The sequence below is a fragment of the Dicentrarchus labrax genome, unplaced genomic scaffold, assembly GCF_905237075.1.
Source record: "Dicentrarchus labrax unplaced genomic scaffold, dlabrax2021, whole genome shotgun sequence".
Classification (NCBI taxonomy): Eukaryota; Metazoa; Chordata; class Actinopteri; family Moronidae; genus Dicentrarchus; species Dicentrarchus labrax.
Genome location: NW_026136708.1, coordinates 13,580,919 through 13,606,527, shown reverse-complemented (window position 1 = coordinate 13,606,527; position 25,609 = coordinate 13,580,919). Strand labels below are relative to the sequence as shown.

The 25,609-nt window shown below is 39.1% G+C and overlaps 1 protein-coding gene across 1 annotated transcript; it reads right to left on the bottom strand.

Annotated features, from left to right (window-relative positions):
• Positions 1 to 23,803, bottom strand: scara3 (scavenger receptor class A, member 3). The gene is made up of 12 exons (XM_051409365.1): positions 23,265 to 23,803; positions 11,634 to 11,669; positions 10,780 to 10,821; positions 10,077 to 10,196; positions 7,578 to 7,658; positions 6,584 to 6,702; positions 6,222 to 6,466; positions 4,357 to 4,576; positions 3,616 to 3,704; positions 3,158 to 3,350; positions 2,364 to 2,541; positions 1 to 2,271 (listed from the first exon to the last, which is right to left on the bottom strand). The coding sequence occupies exons 1-12, from the start codon at positions 23,269 to 23,271 to the stop codon at positions 1,781 to 1,783; spliced, it is 1,821 nt and encodes a 606-aa protein (XP_051265325.1). The 5' UTR covers positions 23,272 to 23,803; the 3' UTR covers positions 1 to 1,780.
• Positions 23,804 to 25,609: the final 1,806 nt, after the last annotated feature.

Here is a 25,609-nt window from a genome sequence, read left to right as displayed (position 1 = left end):
GACTGTTCAAAAAAGCTTTATTGAAGTTCGATGCAATCCAGTCGCATTTCATTACAACACACAGGTTTACAAAAATAGTATGTTTCCCTTTTTGTAGAAGTTTTTTTTCTGAGATATAAAAGATTATTTATGTGTGTATCACAAGACCAAACCCTCTTCATTCATTACTCTACTATCATGATTGTTAAAAGTAGAAACTGTTGCAAAAATAATAATCCTTTTGCAGAAAAACAAACTCTTTTAATTGTATTACATGTTAACAAACGTTAGTATTCATTTATGTGTTGAATGAGTTTCATGACCTTTCTAGCCTTCATACTTCTTAAATGAATACTTCAATATTTTGTGAAATATGCTTGTTTGCTTTCTTTCCAAGAGGTAGATGAGGAGATGTGAGTGTATAAGGTATAGAGCTGGAGCAGGAAGAAATTAGCTTAGCATAAAAACTGGAGGCAGAAGGAAACAGCTAGCCTGGCTTTCTCCAAGTAAGCCTGCCAACACCTCTAAATCTAACTATTTACCACAGTGTATCTGTTTTTGTGTACGGATTAAACAAACAACATACAGTTTGTTAGTTAGAGAGCTCTGGATAGAGTCAGGCTAGCTGTTTCCCCCTGCTTCCAGTCTTTATGCTAAGCTAAGCTAATCACATCCTGGCTCTACCTCCCATTCACAGGCATGAGAGTAATACAGATCTTCTCATCTAACTCTCAGGAAGAAAGCAAATATGTGTATTTCCCAGAATGTTTTCACAAACATGTCAACAGGAGTCAGTGAGAGAGGTACTTTTTACTTTCTTCATTTCCTTTAGTCTAAAAACAGCAACAACAGAGGCAACTTTATTTGTTCAAACACACGATGATAGATGATAAAAGGACAGTTTTGCCCAGCAGATGAAAGAAAAGTCTTCAGAGTACCTGCTCTGAAATGCTAAAAGAAAAGCAAACTGATTAAATTGTGTACACTTTAGAACCAATAAAGTGCCATCCATCAGAAAAGGGTGTGTCTATGTGTACATAAAGTAAAAACAAAAGCTGTTTTTTTTCTGTGCCCACATAGTAGTGCATGGGAATGTAAACCCTTGAGCAGTCTGGATGGGAAAACACCACTACTTTAGTCCAAATCTGTGGTTAACAGCCCTATTTATTATGCCCTATTTGGTTTTGGTGGCTTGACAACAACCTCAAATATATTCCTTGCTTTCAGTACATTTAACCAGGCAAGACGTTTTTCATTCCTGTTAATCTCGTGATGAAGTTTTAAATTCTGGTAAACTCTCAAGCTATGTCATTCATATATGGACCTGTTGTATTTGGGTATTCTTTGGCTTTGGTGTAGAAGGAAACACTCAGCAAAAGTAGTTATGAGACCCATGTGTTGTATGAAGGCAGTTTTCTCCAACGTACCACCATACAAAATTCAATGTCTGTCCAAACAAAGTTCATTTTAGGCCTTGGGTAGTCTTCTGTCTCACCTCTTTCAACAACAGTTCAGTCTGTGGCAGCAGTTCTGTTTTCTATTTTTTAGACGTTCATCTTGGTTCATTTCATGTGGCCACGTCATATTATCAGGGGGAATGTCTCCTTTAAGGCCCCATCTCCAATTTGATTTGTTGCATTTGTTCATAAAGTTCTCGATTGTCTTGCAAAATCCCACAGAAATACATTACTGCGTCTCCCTTCACAATGGATGATATTCCCTCAGTTTGAATCTGTCAGTAATTCTTAAGCTTCTTTGTACCGGACAAATCACCTCTGAGTCAGTGTCTTCGTCCATCGTTCTACTGTCTCTTGGACCCCGTAGCGGGCGTCACGGCCCGGTGCTGGGTGTTGATACGGTCACGGGGGTATGGCAAGCCTGGAGGTCCAGGGGTTCCTGGTGGTCCAGGGGGCCCGTCTGGCCCTGGTTTTCCCCTTGCTCCTGGTAGCCCAATGATTCCTGGTAGTCCTGTCTGACCCTGGATGCCTGGAGGCCCTGAGGGACCTTGGACACCATCTAAACCAGGGAGGCCTATGTCACCTTTCTGGCCTTTCTCACCACGTGGTCCTGGAAGACCAGGAGACCCTTTAGTTCCTTTGATTCCTATTGACCCTCTATTGCCACTGGGGCCTGTTTCACCTGGTGCTCCTTTGGGCCCAAAATAACCTTTCTCTCCGCGTAATCCACGGCTTCCTGTAGGTCCTCGGTCACCTTTGCTCCCAGTCAGTCCCATGGGTCCTTTTGAGCCGGTCTCGCCACGGTTCCCTTTGGGCCCTGGTGGTCCAGGAATACCTGTTGAGAGATGATAGTGAGGTGAAGTTAAAAAATAAAGAGTACATGTACTGTTTTGCTTTTTATACATGACTTATCATTATGTATTATACCTTTTACTATAGTGAAGTTATTTAGGAGCTGGGTATGATGAACATCCACAAGCTTCATCTCCTCCATTACCATGGACAGGTTCCTCACATCCATATCCAGTCGCACATTCAACAACATGTTCTGCTGTCTTAGTGTGTCGGCCAAGTGAAGGAGTAATAAGACGGTGTTGTTCAGGTTCTGCACAAAAGTAAGGAGGAGTAGAGGAAAATCCATAAGCACACAAAGGAGGAGAAACAAGGAGGGGAGAGTAGAAGAGAGACGAGGTAAGGACACATCAGGTAAGATTAAATACAGTAAAATGTTGCATTGGGCTATGAATGAGAAATTAACAGCTTTGTTGACCTTAAAGCAAGCAGACTATGCTATGTCTCACTCTTAATAATATTAAGGATGAGTGTATAGACTTCAATCAAAGATCAAATCAAAGAGGCTTGCTAGCCATAGCAAACTTTTAACTATTATTTTGTCCTGAAGTATCGAAGCTTCAGCAACACACAGGTCATCAGACAAAACTTTACAAAGAACATATAAGGGGCATAAAAAAGACAACCAATCATATGTGTGGCAATAAATCAGATACACAAACTTGCATGTCACGTCAGGGGTGGGTCTAATGTTGGATGTAGATGATGTGTCAGGTGTGTCACTGGTAAAATACCCTAACTCTTTCTACCAAAGGGTGCTTTCCAAGTGTGATATAGTATAAAACGTCTCTTAAAGGACTTTTTTGTGTGTATTTGTTTTCGTCCATTAGTAGATGCATAAGCAATAAGAATTCTTCTGAAGTTACTACCTGTAGGTCTTCTGTGTGTCTTCCCATGCGACTCTGGCAGGATGAGCTCTCGATGTTGATGTACTTGTACATGCTCTGGACGTGGCTGACAGTGGCATTGATGCTGGAGGAGATCGTGTCAATCTCCATCGAGATGGAGTTCAGACGACCATCCAGCGCAGAGAAACGCTCACCTGTCCGGTTCTCATAGTACCTACAGATGAGAAGGATGGTTACAGTGCGAGTTCTTACATTTCTGTAGTAATAATACTCTTTCTTTCTGTGTCTGAATGTCGAATGTGTGTGCACTATGTACTAGTAATGGTGTAGGGACATCTGGTGCCCACAAGAGTTGAGGTTAAGGTTGGGGTAAAGGTAAGGATTATGCAGGTAAGGTTAGGGTTCAGCCCCAGGGAACTGATGTAAGTCAGTACAATGTCCTTTCATGTGCAGTAGTACATGTGTGTTGCATGTGTTACCTGGAATGGTAGTGAAGGTCATGCATGTTCTCCTCATGCTCGTCCATGAAAGATGTCACATTGTCAAGTTGCATCTGTAGGTTCATCACCTGCAGAAAATACAAACATGTTAAACTTTTTACTTGTGAAGACCCTCTTTGATATACTGTAGGTTCTAATAAAGGTAGGGTAATGAAATCATTGAGGGGCGGGAATTTAACAGCGACTCTACACAGCACTGATTCTGTTAGTACAACAGATTTACCGTGTTCTATTTTTAAGATAAATACTGGTATTTGGTTCATAAAGCTAATTTAAATTCAGTTTTTCCAGTTTTATTTTATTTTCTGTCTTTTCCAAAGGCAAAGGCAAAAGTCACTATTTGAGAATGTTGCAACTTTTAACCATCACAACTACATGGCTAGGCCCAACCCTAATTATAACTAATTTTAACTTTAATTCTTAATCTTCAAACAGACTTTTTAAGATGTAAGCCTCAGCCAAAATGTCCTCACTTTTCAAAAATGTCAGCACTTTTGAGGTTCAGGTTGGTCTCCCAATTGGTGTACAACTACACGAACACACCCACAAAACAAACAGGATCGGCTGATGGGTTTTTTGAAAGACAAATGTTGAGGTTGCTGACAGACTCTAATTATAAACCTGTAACTATGCTGATTGATACAGTAGTTCTGTTTCTAGTCAAAAATGTAATAAAAATGTACATGGGGTGGGTGTTCTGTGCTGCAAACACAAACCCACCTGCTGGGTGAGGTCGTAGTACACCTCAGTGGACATGGCAATTCTCTGGTGATCTGCTATGATGTTGTTTTGGAGGAAGCGCATGTTTTGCGTGGTGCTGCTCGTGTTGGATTTGATTGCGCTCAAAACTCGGCTGTAGTTCTGCCAGTCGCTGGTTAACTTCTGGAGGACCAGAGTCTCCTCATCTGCTTTTCTCTGCAGCGCATCTATCCACATTGTACTGGAGAAGACATGTGAAGTGGATTAAACATCAAGCTTTTTACAAACTATTGGGAAGCACCTAAAACGTATGATGAGTAGATATTTTGTTAAACCATATTTTGTTAAATATACATGTATATCTAAATAATTTACAACTCTTTTGATTTAAGGAGGAAACTATGAAGCAAATTTAATAAATAATGTGCACACTGCAAAACGTATCATCAGCCCATTGAAATGTATTTCAAAAAAACAACAAAAAGATGGATGATAAACTCCATCGGTTACACACTATCAGCATTATGTGAGCTGCATCTGAGTCACAGTTGTTATTCTTACTGTACTTTGTCTTAATGAAAAATGATTTGTTTATGAGGACTGTCAAAACAAATGTAGCTGTAGCGATGACTCTGGCTTCTTGCCTGCTGTCAGTCATTGATTACGATCCCACTTGGCCAGTTCACTAAAAGGTCATCAACACATTATAAGTAGCTAACAAGACCTGATTATAATCTAGCACCGGGGTTGATAAAATCATAAAAATACTGTATTAGTGCTAATATTGTTAGCAAAAATTGTGACGAAAATTATCCTTCAACAACCTTTTTGTCCATAGCAAATGAAAAGACTGACAAGACGAAAATTACTTCATTGAACGATAGTTGTGACTACATCTCCATACAATATCGGTAACAAAAAAGAGTTGACTAAAATGGAATGTAGTAAAAACTACAACTAAATCTATCTTTATTTTAATTGTTGAAAAAAAAAGGAAAGACAAAATTACATTGAAAATCGTATTGTCCAAATCTTATTGTCATTGGATAACTGCACATTTCTTCCCTGGAGCTCGCTGCAGCCTCCAACTGTAAGAGCTCAGCCGACGGTGATGGGAAAAGTACATGGTCAACGTTTGGACCCACCTATAATCAGTGTTTACGCTTTACAAAGTAACGAAGTATTGTTCTCACATTACATTAATATTGTGTTAGTGCAGTTATTTGGCTAACTTGAATACAGAAATTCTTCAATTATCTGCATAAGTCGGCTGATAGAAAAAAATCTGACATGCCTTTTCATTTTAAATGTTTGCACAATAATCACCTGAGTGACTGCTTTGCTTTCATTGAGGAGGACACAGTGTCCTTCAACTCTGACTCCGACATTTGGCTCCATGCCAGTTAAATGTACTCTATTTGCAACATCTTCTGGTTATTACAAAAAACAATTTACACAACAATTTACAAAAAACACACAGTATTTTTATGTAGATAATCAGTTTTGGGGTTGAAAAACTATGCTTGGCACAAGCAAGGTGTCAAGTTCTGAGCTTGTGTTGTATGCAAAAAACTTATTATTTTTTATATTTTATTATATTTTCTTTCCAGATGAATATAAATATTACTAAAACAAACATTGACTTTTAATCTCAGGACTAAGACTAAATCTAAAAATAAATAACAAAATTAACACGATAGTATTCTGATAAATGTTTTGATTTGTATTCCTTTTTCTCCAAAATTGCAAATGTTACTGTATCTTTACGTACAAAGCACAATAAAGCAGAGCAATTCATGTGCTACCGTTGATATCTGTGTATACGTTTAAAATAAAGTTCAGAGAGTATTAGACCATCAGTCTCCTCCCTGCATCTTTTCACTTACCTGAGTGCCACAGTTGTGTTAACTTGCTGTGCTGTAGCTTTGATGTCATACTGATCCTCCTCCAGAGTCTTCATTTTCTCTTCAGTTTCTTCGATCACTTCCTTCCAACCCTCCACCCGATCCAGGTATCTCTCCAGCGACTGGTTGAGAATTTTGATCGACATGAGGTGGTTTTGCATATCACGTGTGAGCCGGTTGCTGGTGGACTTTAGGGTGGACTGGGTCTGGGAGGCCTGGTCCAGGACCTGGAATAAGAGATAATGATAAGTGAGTCTTAGGTTGGTTGGTTAAACAAAACAAGCGACTTGAAGAGGTCACCTTTCTCTCTTAAGAGTTTTGTTTTGTGATTCACCATACAGTACCTGCTCCTGTCCCAGTATCATTCTCTGGATGTCTTCAAACTCTCTCTTCAGCCGGCTGATCTCCTCGCTGTACAGAGTCACATCCAGACAGCCTGAACAGTTAGAGGTGGAGCTCAGATCTGAGAGGTGAAGTCAGACAAAGAAAAGGAGGAGGAGGGGAGATAAGAAACAAAGAAAGAGAGACAGTGAAGGAGGATGGAGAAATGTTATAGATGTCTGTATATGATATATTTAAAAGCTTCTAATACCACGTGTGTTTTAATAAGAGAGAAAACAAACTTTTGACCTCCACTGACCTCCATCGTTTGTGATGTGCGTCATAAATATAATTGACAAAACATGCACCACAAGGTCCATTTAGTAGCTGTATGGGAACTTTTGATTGTATCATCTTCCGCAGCAGATGGGAAGATACTAAATGTCAGTAAATGTAACAAACTGTTCCAAAAAGCTATTAAATGGACCTTGTATTGAGATTATTTTTGTCAACTGCTGTTTCCAAGGTCAAGAATAAACTTTGAATCTCAAATTTTAAGCCAAAAATGAAATAGACGTCCTTAAAGTGCTCAGAAAAAAATCTACATTTCCATGACAATTGAGCAAAACATCTAGAATAGCTACTAAATGGGCCATGTGGTGAGATTGTTTTTCAGGGAAGGAATGAACTTCTGAAGAATCAAAAATCTCAAGGTCCTATGTATTTTAGACACGCAAAAGATTATTCTTTATAGAAAATATTTTAGGCTCATCTAGTGCTGTAAATGAATACATTTAGAAAGCTTCTGTACAGTAACATACCAATATAGTTGCACATTTACATACTGGTGCCAAAAATCAGTAGCAAATTAAATTTATAATTTGTATGTTAAAACAACAGGTTTCATTTTTTAGATTTTACTTGAAGAAACTTTGAAGAACTCTGTTTTCTATGTGCATAAATGTCTTTTCATTGTTATCCTCCATAATGTTTAAGTCTATGATGATGCTGCTTTACCCTCTATTCCTTGCTGAACGCTGGTGATCTTCTTGTGGTAGACGGACTCCTCCTCAGACAGGTTGTCAACCTTCCTGAACACTGGAGACACGGCAAAGTTGATCAAGTTAAGGAACAATGTCCTCAGGTTCTAATATGACACACTCTTATTCCCAAATTCAGGACTTACATTCCAGTGAAAGAACAAGCACCACTGACAGCCATGTCACAGTTTTGTTTTATTAAACATTTATCAAGAACCAGGGAGAGGAAATAGAATGGTTCTGAATGCTGAAGAGTAGATACAGAAATGATTAACATAAGCAGTACTCTGGCGTTAACGGGACATAGGAAGTATTTAAAGGAGTAAAAACAGGAAGTTGTAATTTAAGCCCTGACAACAAAACATGTAAAGTTTTCATTAGCTAACAAATGTAACCAAAACACTGGTGAATGATGGTTTAGCCAGCTGGCCAGGTCCTGCTCCCTGTGCATATTTCCCAGGAGAGCAACAATAATTTAGTGAGTGTGAGTTTTTGTGTGTACAAGTGTACATTTGTGAGAGTGTAAGTTTGTATAATGTGTTTTTTACGGACTTTTTCAGCATCCTAAACCCCCGACTCAAGGGATTAATGCAGGTCTGCTCCATAGTGTGTTTGCATTTATAAATGCTTCCACGTGCGTTCTGCACATACCACCTGTTCTACTGTATTAGCTGCTGTGACAGTGATGCTGAACATGGCTCGTGGCTTTTGGTAAATTCAGTGCATTGATGCTTTAGTAATGACACAAAACGTTCAATACATTTATTTCATAAAAGATTCTTATAGACTGTGTAAATCAACCACTACAGCTTTCTACACATAGGCCTACATTACCGGCAGTGTTGTCTTTTTTCCATGAAGCAAAGAGTTAAAAAGAGTTTCATTTCATTCCACAATTGTTACTTAACTAGTCCTTGCTGAAGATTTTTATAAAACAGATGTTCAGCAGGGAATGGAAAATCAAAGGTTATTAGTGTCTGTTTTTCCTGCACAGAATTGCAGCCAAGTGCAATATCTTTTTAGTTTATACTTAAGTTTGTAGGGCTTTGGTGTTGTACAGCTGCTGTTCTGTTCTGTTTCTGTGTTTAAAACATAAAAAAGAATAGTGATTCTGTGTATGTGGTGTGCATGTTTATGCGTGTTTAGTATTTGGAGATACTTTTTTAATTGTAGCCTACGTAAATGTTGATCTATATTTGGATGTTTGATTGTCTTTCTTGATGCTCAATATACTATAAAAAAATTTGGGAAATTTGCAGTCTTACAGCAGCAATGGGGGAGAGTGAATAGCAGAAGCATCGATAAGAAATACAAGGAATAATAAACAAAACCGGCAAGATATAAACAAAAGAGAATAAAAACCAAAAAAGGCCTGTTACTGCTGTACACAAATAAACAAAAAGAAAATGAGATGGACATGGGTTCACAGAGTTATTTCAAGAATCCAACACACTGTTATGACCGTTGTCGTCCTTAGCCTCACCCAGCTAGCTTAGTAGAATGGCTAGCTTGGTTAGCAGTGAACTGATACAGTTAAACTCTGCAGATAAACTCATTTAATAAACAAAAATACAAAACAATAGTATGTACAAGCTATTAAAAACTGACTACATATCAAACAGGGATATTTAGTGCTGTATTGTCGATATTCGCTCGCTAACAGATGTAACAAAATGGCGGATGTAACAGTGTCAGTTATTGCTATGGAACTCTGCCAGTAGCGGTTGCTATGAGCAACAGAATGTTCAAAAGAAAAGAACTGCTGGTGGCCGAACACAGACTTTAGTGAACGTGTTTACAGCACCTGGGCAAGTAAATGAAATGCCCGCACACAGTTCACAGCAAAACTGAACTTTATTATGTTTCTGTACCTGAATACAAGCTCGTATGCGTGTTGTGGGATTTCACTTTCATTCTACCGAGCCTCACTCTCCCTCTGCTCTGAGATCCCCGAACTGTAGTAAAAGCTGAAGATTTACGACTTTCCGAGCCAATAAAATGTGAGCAGCTGTCAGGTAAAACATGGCACACAGGACCCAGGACCACGTTCACTTGATCCATGGGAGTTAAATGGACAGTGTTTTATTAAGGCACATGACAGGCCTATTTCTCACTCAGACTGCATTGTGTCAGCATTAATCAGTGGAATTTCCTAATAAATCACAAGGTTGTTGAGAACAGCTGTTTTGACCGTTGACTGCATCCATCTTTAGAGATCAGCATCTCTCTAGGGAAGTCAGGAGAAGCATATTTGAGGTATTTTTTGGGCTTTGCATGCCTTTATTGGATAGTGACTGACAGGTGAAGACAGACAGGAAAAATGATGGGGGGTAAGGGGTGACATGCAGCAAAGGGCCATAGGCTGGATACGAACCTACGTCACTGTGGCTACCAAGATATCTGGGGTATTTGTGGTGCTGTTTGAGACTTTTACTACAGGATTTAATAATTGCAACTTGATAATAAATGAGCTTACCAAGTGACGCCAGCACTGCCACAGTAATGACAAGAAATGCAACAAATCCATAGAGGACTTTGACAGCCAGCTGGAGAGACTGGCTCTGCTGGCACCTCATACAGCCGCCTCTGCTACGACCTGGAAGAACAAGTAATGATTATTCTCATTATTTATTTATCTGCCAATTATTGTCTTGAATGATAAAATTAATGGTCTGGTCTACATAATGACAGAATATAGGCCGAGTGTAAAATACCCATCACAATTTCCCAAAGCCCAAGTTGACATGTAAAAATAATTTTTCAAACAGTTAACAGTCAAAAGTTTTTTTAGTTTACTGTAGAAGACTAAGAAAACTAGCAAATATTCAATTGCTGATTAACTTTTAGTCAATTTACGTATCGATATATGAAATAATTATGACTGATAGCAGTGTTTTATTGTTGTATTATTGAGGTCATCATTTTTTACTGCTTTAGTTGTAATGTAGCGTATTTTATCAGATGATCATATGTTCTACTCTGATACAAACACATAAAAGGAGTCAGGAAGGCAAACTTTAAACATAACCCATGCATGTACACACATTGCTTATGTTTACACATTATGTCACTGGTGAAAAAAAAACCCAATGCAGATGACATTATTTGTTGTTGTTAGGCTTGAGTGTACGTGTGTGTGTGTGTGTGTGTATGTGTGTGTGTGTGTGTGTGGCCCTCACCTCTAAATGAACGCATTTCCTCCTCTCCAGTAAAATCCTCCTCTGAAAAACAAAAAGGAAAAAATGCAAAATTGAAAATTTGAGAACACGATGTTCTTCTACTGACCTAATAACAAATAAATCATGTTTTATTGACATGCCATTTCCATCAGTTAAGGTGCTAAACACACAAGTTAAGTCAAAAATATGTAAAATGTTACTTATTATTCACTTTTCAGATCGCAGAAAATACTGACTAAACACTTTTGTACTCTTACCTTTATATTTTTTTAAAGATACAACATGGAATAAAACCAACCCTGTAAACAGTAGGTTGTAATTGTATAAAAGGACTGTGCGACATTTTGGGAAATACGCTTAATTGCTTTCTTGACTTGAGTTAGATCAGAGGATTGATACCTCTTTTACATCTGTATGGGGCTCGAGCTGAGAGGCAATTAGCTTAGCTTAGCATAAAGACTGGAAACAGAAGGAAACAGCTAGCGTGGCTCTCTCGTCGGATAAATTGTCTCTCTAAAACTGTTAGCTGTTTGTTTAATCTGTGCACAAACAGAAATGCAAAAATTAAACAAGGTACAACGTATCAAAATGTAAGCTTTAACTCGAGGAGGATTTTTTTTAAGCTAATCTCTAGCTCCGCACTTAACGCACAGCCAGGAGAATAATGTCCATTTTCTAAACGCTTTCTTAACGCTTAGCACAAAACACATACATGTCCCAAAAGGTACATTTTCTTATAAGATCAAATGAGGGCAGCAAACAACTAACATAAGACAAGCATCACTCCCACATTTACTCACAAACTTTGAATATAATTGACAGTACCATATTTAATAGAAAACCCTAATCATTACCTTTAAAAAGCTGGTTCTCGTATCCACCATAGTTGTCTGCCAAAAAAGACACAAAACAGACATTAAAAAAAAAAACAATACTGACTGAAACAAATTTTGCTGGAGCCACCAACAATTTTTTATTACTCTTGTCATAAATCATACAAACCAGCTGCCTCACAATCCCCCACAGCCTCCCGCTGAAGTCTCTGCATTATCCTGAGTATGTTCAGTATGAGGCAGCTATCTCAGCACCATAAAAATGAAAGTTTTTGTTCTGCTCAAATGTTTTCTCTGAGCCGTTGCTCACTCAGGAGAAAACAGCCCCATAGTGGTGCAAAGTATGAGAACAGTTGTTGGTTTTGTGCGCTGATTTCGGGTGGGAGTATTGTGTGTATGTGTGCACATGTGTCTGAGGAGGTTGTCATCACACACTCATGGCTGCAAAAGACTGAAGTAAAAGACGCATGACTTCCACAGAATATAACCAAAGGGCCTAATAAACCACACAAGGCCGGTTTACTTTAAAATCCCAGAACACATTCAGCTTCATGTTTTCATAAGTGTATGTAATAGCAATGGACTTTAGACAACACGTCATTAACTGTACACCACCCAAACTGGTACCCAACCCCACACTTTAGGCACTGCGGGTGTGGTACTTGATGTTTAAGAAGGCAAAACACCCAGTGGAGCCGCAGGGGAGACTGAAGAAAGAAAGCTGAGAAACACACACACATATATATATATATATATATAAACTCATAGACAGAAAGAGTTTGGCAAGTTGCTGACTAGCTTAAGAAAGACAGCTGGACACTCAGACTGAGTTGTCAGACTGCGAAAGCATTGTCGTATAATGTAACGTATGCAGTCACACATGTGTACAGCTCAAGGACCTGACATGACATGGCAGGAAATATGGAAAATGTGTTGACTGAGTCTAGCCAGATGCGATGTAATTTAAAGGAATATTCCACAAAAACCGATGGTCTAAGACGGCTGGTGCCCTCATGTTTAAGACAACAATGCAATTGCCCTCTTGAATGCCCCTATGGTAGATAAAAGATGATAGATTGCCTTTGCCAAAAAATAAAAGGGTTAGGCCCTTTTATTTTTTTCACCCCAGCCCCTCAAACAGAGTCTGCCAGTGATTGTACCCACGACAACGAAGGTCCCCCAACCTTGGGAAAAGTACTCATTTTAAAGCTGCAGTAGGTAATATTTATAAAAATGTCTGAGAAATATAGTTGAATCAATTAAAGCATCTGTGTTAGACCTGGGAATGAGACTCAACAAACAACTGTCCTCTGTTCTGACTGGTTGTTTTTCTTCAGTCGCAGTGGATTCTTGCAAATACCATTAGGAGCCTCTCGTGTACTACAGTCAGGATACAGTGAAACATTGGAACATATTAAGCTTATGATGGTTTGATTGGAAAAACACTAAGGCAATCACTATTTGGTGCTTAAAACACATGAAATATTTCTTTAACCACTACATTTGTGGAGATTCAGAAGTTGCAGTACAAAATGCTAAAGAGCAAATGCTTTTAGTGGGACTTATTACTTGTCTGTTACTCCCACTGTGCGATCTTAACTGTGTTTTTAAGTAAGTGAAAAGATACAGTGTAACTGTAAGCGTGGATATAAAGATATTTAATTTTTCTGTTTTATTCCATTTCTCAAGCCAATACAGAATGATGCAAAATTTCTGAAACCAAAGTGTCTGCTTTGGCTCAGTCTCTGTGGTTAACCACATAATCAGCTCAACATGAACAGAAGTTTGGCCTCTGACAGGGAGAGAACAAGAGAAAAATGGCTGAGAAGAGAATAAAACCAGGAGAAGTTGCACACACAGTTTGATAAAGGGTCAAAAATATAATTTATCAAGAATAAAGTAGATTTTTAAACAGATAGAAACCTTATAATTCATTGTGTATTCACAACTTCTACACCAGACTGTTTTAGTGCAAACATTTATCTAAAACTCTATATCCGTAATGAATTCGAAGAGAGAACCTTCATTCACTGTCTGTGAGAACCAAATAACAGTCTGCATGTAGCGTTATAGGTGTTGGCACAAACATGGAACATTTTAATGTTAGGTTTTATATAAATGCACTTATTGTTTAAATTTGGAATAAACCAAATTGCACTTTGCAAATGCCACGATGAGGTGAATGTTTATGTCAGTCAGTGTTGGAACAGCTGAGGTCAGGGTGGATGACATAATGACGGAGGGAGGAGACAGGGAGAGGAAAACAGGAGAAGAGGTGAAGGCAACCACCTCTAAAGAATTAAAAGACAGGAATAAAGAAAGTACAGTAAAGGTAGAAAGTGAGGAAGAATTGCCTCACATGTTGCTCTGTAGTTGCCTGATATATGAAGCCAGTATTTGTCTTTTATTAAAAACATGAAAACAAAGGCAACATCTATGTGGAAGCAGTTATATATTTTCTGGAGCTTTTCACCTTTATTTGATGGGACAGCTAAAGAGGGTTAGGAAAGAGGGAGAGAGAGGGGGGATGACATGCAGGAAAAGGCTACAGGTTTGCTATCAATGAATGCCAGTGTTTCTCCGTGTCTGTTGGATGTGTAAATAGGCAACTTTCTGCTAACAGGTTCATCAAGTTATAAGGTGTAAAATATGCAAATGTTGTTTTTCCAGCTTGTTCTGCTGATCCCATGTGGCCCAAAAATACATTTAACTGCTTTAAAATGTGGAAAACACAAAATCATTCACCATTTTCAAAGATATTATTATTCTGGGTTTCATGGAGGAGTTTTCATGTCCCATACTGGTCTAAATCCTGTTCCAGAGACTCTCTCACCCTGATTAAAACGGAAAACTGAATTCTTGTCATTTTTTGGACTTCTGTGGAATGCAAATGGTCAGATTGAAATGTTTGAATGTCAGCACATTATTTGCTATTGGAAGCTGAAATTCCAGAATATCACAATCAGTATCCACCCTCAAATATCTGCCTGCTCCTCAGTCATGTTTCTCCTCCTTCACCTCCCTCCCTCTCTTTTTCTCTCCCTCCTCATGTTTTCCCAGCTTTCTGTGGAAAAAGCCAATGTCTGTCTCGTTAGTGAGGAAGTCGACCTGTCCAACACACAGAGCAGAACTGAGCTGATCTGACAGCAGCACAACACAGCCAATGGCACTGTGACGCTTTGATTTAATTGTGTTTCAAAGTTAAAAGTTAGTTGTACTTTAGTAACTACTCCCTACTTACTCCCATTTTGTGAAAACAAACAAGGAGCATCTGCATAAACCCTTCATGACATGTGTCCTGCTCTTCTGTAACTGAGTGGGATCAGATAACCACCATCACAGCAAGATCTCAGTCCAACTGGTTTGGACCTCTGTGTTCTTCTTTTTTTATAGACATCTTCAAAGTTTGAAATAATCTTACTGGATACTGGATAGTTTTACCTCTTCAAGGCTCTAAAGAAATATAAAAAAATAATAAATATGACAAACACATCACTCTTTTGAACTGGTCACAAGCAGAACATGCTATATACAAGGCAACAAGTCCTCCAAATTAAGCAACAAAATATGCAGTTCAGCCATGCGCTCAAGAACAACACAATGAAGTGTTTGCTAATCTATCACCCCTATTGACAGGATGACATCATCTCAGTCTGTGCCTTCAGAAAACCATACAAACTACTGTTGATTTGACAACTGAGTGGTTAAGGTTTGTTAGGTTTAGGCTAAAAAAAAACCTCTTGGTTAGGTTTAGATAAAGATCATGGTTTGGGTTAAAATAAGGAATTTGTTCATGTTAGGGAACCTTTTTCTGAATATGTTGCTATCATGTTGCTACTGTATGTAAGACGCATCCCTATCACCAAACAAGGATGCAGACATTAAATGATTCTGCAAACTTCTTGCTTTCTACTGTATCTGCACATGGCAACCACAATATGGTTAAGTCTAGGGAAAGATTGTGATTATAGTAAATGAGTATAGTTTACAAACAGTGAGGGTAAGGTAACTGCAAACTCTGCTTTCCTGCATGAAAATCCAACAGGCTACACACCCATCCAACACCCATCCACACCCATCATTTCTGTCTTGCTAGGGATACTACTTCCTGTGAATCTTGAGATGTGGATTCATCCAGTATAGATGTTATTCTTAGGAGCACTGGGCTGATAACATCTCAGTCATAAAGTAAATGTTTAGATGTGGAACAATTTTTTTTCTCCCCTTATACTTGTATGTAGTGGCTCCTTTTTATCGTCTCTATTTTTATTTTTCATGTACCATGGCAAAGTCATCCTATGTGAAAAACCTGATTCTTATGGTAAATTTGACTAATCCTAGTAGTTTTTTGAGATTCAGTATCATAATGAGTGTCCATAACTAGAGATGTACAACAGATTTTCACGATCTGGTCAGTAAACAACCCTGAAGGTACAAGGCAAACTCAATTTGAACTGAACTCTGGTAACTTTCAGAGGAAATTTGTTTTAGGCGGAATTCTAGATGCTTTAAACAGCAAAACAGATCATTAAACAAACTGTTAGAAAATGGACGGTAAAATGGATTTCATCTGTAACAGTATTATAAATAAATACATCAATGTCAGCTTTCTCAATTACAAACTGTAATGCAACTGCTTTTTGAGATTAGATTAAATATGGATTATCTGCAGTACAGCATTCTGCAGAACAAGAAGGAAACAAGAAACGTTGCCAACGTCTTGTTGTTGTTTGTGAGGCAGACGGAGGATGGAAAAGTTTGGTTGCTGTTTGAATACACACTCAGAGCCCAGAAAGTGCGCACTTGTTGTAACAAGAAGTAAATATACTGCAAGGATATGTATTCCTAGGAGAGGCTTGAAAAATGTGTTGAAGAAAATCCAAATAAACTAAACATTAGGTTTTTCCAAAGGATGTAGCAGCGAATAGTGGGTAATTCAAAAGTACAACAAGGTCAGGAAAAGGACCATACTTCTGTATTCTGCCAAGAATACCCTTTGTGACAAATTATATGCCATGCCTATTAAGTGCTATTTATACACCTGGTCCTTTGGTTTTGTAATTAACCTGGAAAGCAGCTGACCTGCACTTATCGAGGTAACTGGACTGAAAATAATACTACAGCTGACCACAGAAACACTAGAATACTATTAAATGTTGTTTTGATTACACGTTGTGTGTTTGAATGGTTAATGCTCTTGGCCACTTCAAACTGAACCCAATATGAATAACAACTTTAGTGAAATACGAATACAGTACATGACCATAAGTATGTGGACACCCTAACATTACACCCATATGTGATCTTTGAACATCTCATTCCAAAGCCATGGGCATTAATCAGCTGCTGTAACAGCCTCCACTCTACCGGTTTCAGACTTTCCACCTGATTTTGGTCCAATCAGCCACAGGAGCATTGGTGAGGTCCATCACTTTCCTGGATCACAGTCAGCATTTTAGTTCATCCCAAAGGTGTCTGGTTGGTTGATAGGATGTGAAAAAGTATTTTTCTACATAATACAGCAGTACGACCTTTTACAACAGCTGTATAAAAACAAAAAATGAACCCATTCACAGCAGGACCATACTACTGAACGTGCTGAATGTAAACATCTCAACATTAACATTCAGAAGTCACCAACTGTACCTCACAAGAGTATCACAATGGTCCATAATGAGAAGTTTTCATGAACTTTGTAACAGGTAGCTGGCATTAGTCACTAACTTGTGGGACTCTTATGCTGGATAGTTCATGGAGGAGTTCATCGTAGAAAATGAAGACGGCTTCAGCAGCTTTGTGGTCACTGAATAGCTGCTCTTTACCATCAACCAACACAAAGGGTGCAGGGAAAATGAAGTCAGAACTTTAAGTTTAAGTTCCTGGAGTCTCAGTTTGACCAGGACCAGCGTTTGGTCAGCGCTGTAATCCGGGTAAATGAAGATCCCATTGTAGATCAACTCTTTCTTTTCACAAGCAAGTTGAAGGGTCTTTACCTCACCCTGAAAATGTAGCAGCTTTATAAGGATGGGCCTTGGACTGGATCTGCTGTTCTGTCGGATGGTTAGAGTGCAATGAGCCCTCTCAAAAGTTGGCGGGGTAGAGAAGTTATCCTGCCCCAGAAGCTGTGGGATCAGACAGGCCATGAACCCAAGCATGTTGCAGCTTTCAGCAGATTCAGGAACTCTTACAAAGCGGAGATGTGCAGATCCTCGGTTCGCCAGATCCTAAACTTTATCCATTAGGTAAGACTTGGCTTTTTCCAGTTGTTTTACCCTAGTGGAGAGATCACTCGTTTTCTCCGACATGTTGTTCCAACTGCAAGAAATGTTCCCCCAGTGTGGATAGGGAGCCCTTTGATCTTTTGCATGGAGTCAAATAAGGTTTTCATCTGAAACTGGTCCATTGTTTGGCAACTTTGCTTATGAGTTGGCAAAAAGAGAAATATTTGTCCCTTTTCCAAACATAGTTGAGCAACTGAAAAAATCCTAAAGCCACAAAATTAGGTGGTGAGTGTGAGTCCATGAAATGCTACAGATTTCCAAAGAGAATCCAAACTGACCAGAGCTCAAATTGGCTTACTCACCCAGCGGCCTTCCCCAAACTGTTGCCACAAAGCACACTATCCTCTAACATATAACTGAATGACTTAGCAATAAGTTTTCCCTTAGTCGGGACTAGTGAGCCTAGCTCAAACCATGGAAAACATTCCTAGACCAAAAGTACACAAACATATGGAGATAGACATGTCCGCATACTTTTGGCCAAATAGTGTCTCTCTGAATACTAACATTTTGCATGTGTGAACAGCTAATTGTTATGGCTGGTAAAGCATTTAGGCATACACCAGACTTGATATAAAAAGCGCACTAACAGCAGAAGTATAAAAGATTGAAGGATGTTGTTTATGCCCACCCAACTGCATCAACATTTTCATCGAGTGACTTTAAATTACTTTTAAATATGATCCCAAAATCAGCTAAAATGATATTTAACTAAAATAAACAATGTTCGCCATTTTATCACCAGCATGGCTTGTTAATATACTGAGAGGTTTTTTAGAATTGATGATTTTATTGGCAGATTTTGGCAAAGTAACTTCTGCATTTCAGTTGTTAGAAACATCTGCCTGTACAGGGTCTGTATGCATCTAATATCTCAGCGGCTAACTTCATGTCAAACCATTACCTCTTTATGTCTTTGCTGCTGTTTGTTTCAGGTCTCCTAATACATCTACTTACGCTGCTAAATTTGTTATGTTTCTTTTTACTCTTTAGTAACATTTCTGTGAATGACTATCGCACACAGAGCAGAACAGGTAGCCTTATATGGCAATTTCAGGGGCTTTTCTGATCAAATCTCAGGAATGCACACCTCCTCATGAACAGATGGCATTCATCATGCTGAAACTTGCAATTTATGATGGTTTATTGGTGAATTTGACTTGCAACCCTATTATGAGCAAAATCACAGAAAAAAGGAGTATGTGGAAATGTTCTCGTATGAGTCTTAACGTCTCTACAAAGGTAATAAATCATCTAAAAAGTTGTCAAGTCAACATTATCTTCTTAACCCTTCAGGAGGAGTTTCTAGTGACTATTTTGGCCCGGTCAGTATACTGTACTGTATGCTGCTGGTTCAGATGATGTACACTGGCCAGCCACCACACCTATGAAAATATCCAGACAAGCAGCAAGTTAAAACAGCACGCACAGGACATGAGACAGACATCTTACGGATTAGTTTACAGAGCTTTTCTAAACATTTCTGATTGTTTCTAATCAGTTCCATAAGGATACATGTATAGGTGAATGGGGGTATAAATTACAGAATTACCCACAAGTGAACGCAGGACTAGAAAATAGACTTTATCCAGCACAAAAAATAAAAATAAAAATATCAGTATGTTGCTCTTCAGCCACATGGAGCCACTCAGCCCTCCTCCCTCCATCCTCTTTCACCATCGGACCTTTGGTGTTTGTGAACGCAGCGCCAGGCCTCTACTTGAGTCAGCTAACCATCAGCACCACTTCATGTTTGTGGTTCTTCTGTGGTGGTTCCTCTTTAGGGGGGGGTTGGACTTTCCAAACCCCTTCCCCACCCACTCCCTCCCTTCATTCCCCCTCTGGACGTTACTTTCACCAGGGGATTGTGCAAAACGTTATCCTCGGTGAGTAACATGCCCTGAACGTCCTATAACCTCTCGACATCCTTCAACGAGGCCATTTAACATGCAAATAGAGATGCCCTTTCTACATAAAGATGGGGTAGGTTCAACATCTCATGCTTTTCAATGTTTCTTTCATTTATTAATTAATTTTGACCAGAAAATCCCCCTCAAGAACCTCAGCAAAGCGCAGCCTTAAATGAAACCAGGACTCACGAAATGGGCCATGCTACAGATCAGGGTGGGGGTCTTGACCACAACTCATAAAGCCAAATGAGTCCCTTTCCAACATCCAAGCCATTTAGGTGCCCTCTGACTGGAATGTGTGGTCTTCCCGCAAAACTATAAACGCCTGGAATGTGTTGTTTCAGACTGCGAAACTGAAGTTATAGACGAGCCATTGCAAGAGAATGTTCTTTTATTGTGGTTCGGCAGTGAAACAGGAGATTTTCAGAGTCACGATCCCATAAACGCATCATGTTTTCTCAGGACTAAACCGTTTCGGACTGCCACGCAGAGACGCAGAAACCAGCCTGGTTAGGTTTACAGAGCTTTGCAGCTGAAGGGCGTGTGCGATATTCTTTAATGCTTTATTTGCAGGCTTCAGTATTTTTGTTTTACTTACATCAAATTTCGCATTATAACCACCTTTTAGGAACTTTCCAGGGACACATAATAATCGTTGGTCTGTAAAACTGTTATTGGGAGTTCAGCTTGTGATGCTACACTAACTTCCTGTTACCATAGTACCATACCGTAGTTTTTGATTGCTCAGCGATACAGATTTCCTAGCAACTGATGTACACATTACTAAAGTCTAAGTCATAATGTTTTCATAGGGTAACTTGATCTAGCTAGTACTAAGAACTTTACACACACAGTTAGTGACGGATTTATGAATAACTACTAACTCAAACATGAGTTTGTGCATATGGGCATTGTTATGTTGAAACAGAAAAACTGTTACCACAAAGTTAGAAGCAGAAAATTGTCTGAAGTCACTGTATGCTGAAGCATCAAGACTTTACTTAATTGGAAAGCCCAAACCTAAAGCATAGAGAAGTATGTGGATAGGAGTTTCCACATGCCATATCAAAATAACATGTACAGTATTTTCAATAAAAAGAGGTTAGTAAAAAATAAACAGCTACTATTACTAACCAAGGTTAGAACCAATGTTCTAGTACTACTGCCTTTTTAATGGAGGATCCAGTTGCTGCACATTCAACATTTTTATGTGTATGCTGCGAGAGTTGGGGTAAAAACAGGAAAAAGTCCAGCAGAAACAATCAGATAATTAATCCAAGCTAGCAAAAATAAATGCAAAAGTGCACACTGGATACAGAAAGAGCAAGTCAGCATGACAATCAGCTATTATTTCTCCTTTCTTTCCCTTTCAATACAAATTCAAAATGCTTTGACTGTAAATGTATAAAGCTGTCGCAGCAAAAATGGCACTGAAAACAAGAAAATCTCTCTTTCTGTAACTCCCCCTCTCTTCTCCCCTTTGCTCACTCTTTCCTTCTTCTTAGCCAACCATACACCTGTCTCCTGACCTCCCCCGCCTCTCCTCTCCTCACCTCCTCTGGCTCCCTCCCTCCTCTCCGGCCCTGTTAGGAATGTATGAGGCAGCATGTTTGGTTCTGGTTGGGCAGGGCTGGACCCGCTCTCAGCAAGACTGGAAACCGCATTAACAGACCTCCTGTACTGTCTGGCTGAGAAGAGTACTGTAAATGTTCTTGGAGTTAATTTTCTGTATCGTCTTGTGGTTCATGGCTGCTTCTCTCCTCAAGGCTCAACCTCCGACTTCCTTGGTGGTTGATTTTTTTATTTCTTGCCTTGATTTTTCTTATTTGATGTAATGCAATCACGCAGTCTTTGATGTGAAATATTTTTTATAAATCCAAATTTCCCATCAAACCCCAGAAACAGAAAGACAGCACTAAAAGACAAGAACCCACATAAGAGAAAACTTACTTCTGCTTGGTGCTCACTTTTGTTAACAGGGTGGATTATTGTAGTGATGAGCTAGCCTTTTTTTGTCTACTGCTTGACAAAATTGGCTCCAAACTACACTGCAGAGCCTACATAAAAATGCAACATCCTAAATATGATACCGCTAGCTGGATATATATATATTATTTTTTTTCAGCAGAAGAACTTTGTTTGGAGATTTGTTTTTTGATAAACTGCCAATTTAGCATGAGTGATAGCAACAATGATCATTTGCTAAGCCGTGTCCACCAGTTACTGTTTCCTGCTTTCCATTCTTGTACGGCAACAAATGCCGTTTACAGTGACACGTGAAACTATGGCAGATTCACTACTCAAAATGAGTACTCTGTTTTGAAACCATAGGCCCTTAAGATCTGACAGAGGAAGCTAAATGAAATTTGGCTGAAATGACAACTGTTGCTAGCAGATTTTATCGGCTGTAGCTGAAGAAACAGCGTTGTGTAGAGCTAATTATTCTTAGTATAATAAGCTCAATAAGGGAAAATGTAAAGGCTGTTATTTCATTCCAACAAATCACTGCTGGGCTGCTTATGTACTAAGCATACATTTGAACATTTAACTTTACAAGAGAAACGGCTTAAGATGACAACAAAACAAATAGTTTGTCAATCGTAAGACTATCTGAGGTAGGCTAACATTGGCTGGGGTTGCTGGGTGTAGTTACAGTTGCTATGCTGTGATTTGGCTATCGCTGTTTGGTTTAGCGAATGGTTTATTAAAATAGCACCACCACAAAGAGGAAAGAATATTGTTAGACAATAATAATAAATACAGAAATAAATCCATCATATGCCAATTACTGTTGGTAATGAATATGTACACACTGATACCCCACAGGTGGGATTTCTTCCTGCTCCCTCCCATTCCCTCTCTGCAATCCCCTCTTTCCCACAGCATCTTCCCATCCCTGTCAGCCTGTCACCTCTCATACTGTACGTCTGGAAAACATGTACGAGCCTTTGCCCTCTTCAAAGCCGATGGCAGCTCCCCTTTCATGCCATGTTGTGAAAAAGCTCAAATTCAAATGTTATGTTTTCACTCGCCCTCTTTTAAAGGGGATATTAAGTCAATCTATGACAGATTGGCAGGGTTAGAGAACATTTTATGTTTTATGAAACGAGGCTGTGGTGTGCACGCACACATATATAGAGATTTAGAGCTGACTGATCAAAGTCTCACATCCAAGAACAACAAACCGGCACTTTCACAGGATCCACACTGCCAAGTTTCACAGCAGATGAGAAGCATATGTGGTCGCTGGTGCCCCGTGCAGGTGCCTGCATGCCACAATGACAGATACTGTTCCTGCATGCATTTTTAAGTGTTTTTCTTTAACTAGCAAATGCACCGAGGTGTTGACTGAATTGAAGTTTTTTGCATGACAAGGGAGCATGAAGACTTAGCAGGAGATTTATGGTGCTGTGAATTAACATTTGCAAAAATAACAGAAGAAATCAGGCAAATTACTTTACCTTTCATGATTCCTCGCTCAAGAGTCCTTTATAAACAACTTGTTGTCTAGTTTGCTGATGCTCAGCTTGATGGTGGTGATATAGCAGTCCTCTTCACCTTTGTTCCCACAAAGCAAGTGTCCAGGAACACCAATAGGTAGTCAGCAATTTACCTTCAAGGTGCTATCAAACTCATTATGAAACATTTTCCAGTTTTCCAAAAGAAAAAAGAAAGTCCCAAGATGTCTTACTTCCACAGATTTGAATAATTGTGAACAACAAACAAGCCCTTCAGGATACAGCCACATTGAATGTTATTCCATATAAGCAAAAATTCAACTCTGCAAACCTACAAAAGTGATTTTTAGATTATTTAAAATATCCTTGCAAGTCTATCAGTGCAGAAGGAAGCAAGTCAAAGCCCCCATAAGTTTTGAACATGTGTGTTTGCCTGCAGCTTCCTGGCATCATCCCTCTTCCATCCAGAGCCTGAGGAAACTAAACCTCCTCAGACAGAAACCATGTGCAACTTCAGAGAGGGAGGGAGGAAATGGAGCAAGAGGGGATGAAGAGAAAGAAGAAGGGTGGTAAGAAACAAAGAAACTGGAAAACGAGGGAGGGACTGGAAAAGGGACAGGGTGAAAAAAAGAAAAGGGAGGGAGAGGGAGGGTCCATGTGTTTTGTTGAAAGTCAGTTTTGTGGCCGAGGCTAATTGCTAACAAATGTTTGAACATTGTGGAGTGAGCACCTTGAATATCTGTGGCCTTGGCCTGCGAGACAGGAAAATAGTTTCTGTGAACACACACCTACACACTCTCGCTTACACACACACACACACACACACACACACACACACACACACACACACACACACACACACACGTCAAAGCTATAATCCCTATCTGGCACCAACTTCCCGTCTTCTCAGCTTGCTCCAGCTAACCTCGTCTATTAGTGTGTGTGTGTGTGTGTGTGTGTGTGTGTGTGTGTGTGTGTGTGTGTGTAAGACTAACAGCAGGTGTAATTCTCTCACCAACACACACATTGGGCCATCCAGCTGACAGGGCAGCTCCAGTGGCTGTCTGGCATTGTGGATTTTCAGCACCTTTATTTCCTCTCTTGCTCTCACTGTGACGTAGTTACACATTGCAAAATAAGATGGGTGCGTGTTATGTCTTCTAGTGGATTATATTCATCCTCATCCTCAATCACAACTCAACAGCTGTGCATTTTCAGAGACTTAAGTGATGCTTTATTTCTCTAAGCTTATACAATGCCTTTCCGGTGGGTCATTACAAACTCAAATATGTCATACTGAATTGTGGGGGAAAGTGTAAAAAATGGTGCACTAAGATATAAACAAAAGATATAGCCATAAACTCATGATGTACACACTGTCTCACAGCTCCAACAAGCTGACACAGAATATGTGATTATGCCACACAATGCGGATTTCATCAACTTTTAGGTGTTAATTCTCTTGCTGTTCTGTAAAGGCTTATTACAACCTACAGGGCATACTTCATAAAGAGCTTAATTGTTAACAAATCATGTATAAATCCTTAAGGAATCAGTGATAAGAACCTTACAAGGACCCCTTACTTACACTTACAAGTCCTGAAAGGCAAGTGAAATTTTTTGTTGTTGTAATACTCATTTTGACCACAAGAGGTTGAATGCACCACTAACCCCTGTCCTAAACAGAACTAAAAGCATCCACATTTTCTTCAAGGTGAGTTTTAATTCCTTCATGCACTCTAAACACAAGATACATAGTGTTTGTTAGTTATGTAACTGTCATGTCTTTCCTTTGGCTAGAAATGTATTTTAATCTGCGGCAAGATAAGCATGAATGTTTTTAGTCCTGTTTAAAACGTAACGTGCACTTCAGCCTCTTGTGGTCGAAATGAGTATTGCAACAACAAACACCTAACAACCCCCTGCCTTCCAGGGCTTCCATACATTTGGCATGTCTGGTTGTGAGAAAAATATTTGGCAATTATGACAATAACATTCACAAATACACATTTAATGGATTGATCAGAATAAGAAAACAAAGACCAATACTTAATGACTAACTAACAGTTATAACCAATTGATGTCATAAAGTAAATAAGTCATTTATAAAGGGTCATGACTTTTAAACTGGAGGAGGATAGAGACCAACCTGGTAACACAAAAGTTATTATAAGTTACTCATGTGCACATCCACAGAACCTCAGTTGGTGTTATATACCTAAAAGTGTTAAGATAACACAAAAGGTATTCTAAATATTCAATAAAACCTTAATATAATATTTATCAATAGTTGATGAGTGTCCTTATACAATAAACCCCAACTTGTTACAGCCCTACAAAAGTACACA

Bases quoted from the DNA above. Each gene is read 5' to 3' on its own strand.
- scara3 (XM_051409365.1), bottom strand. The intron at 7,659-10,076 runs GTAAGCTCATTT...CCGTGTCTCCAG, and splicing joins GGCAGTGCTGGCGTCACTTG to TGTTCAGGAAGGTTGACAAC. The intron at 2,542-3,157 runs GTAGTAACTTCA...ACTTTTGTGCAG, and splicing joins GACACACAGAAGACCTACAG to AACCTGAACAACACCGTCTT.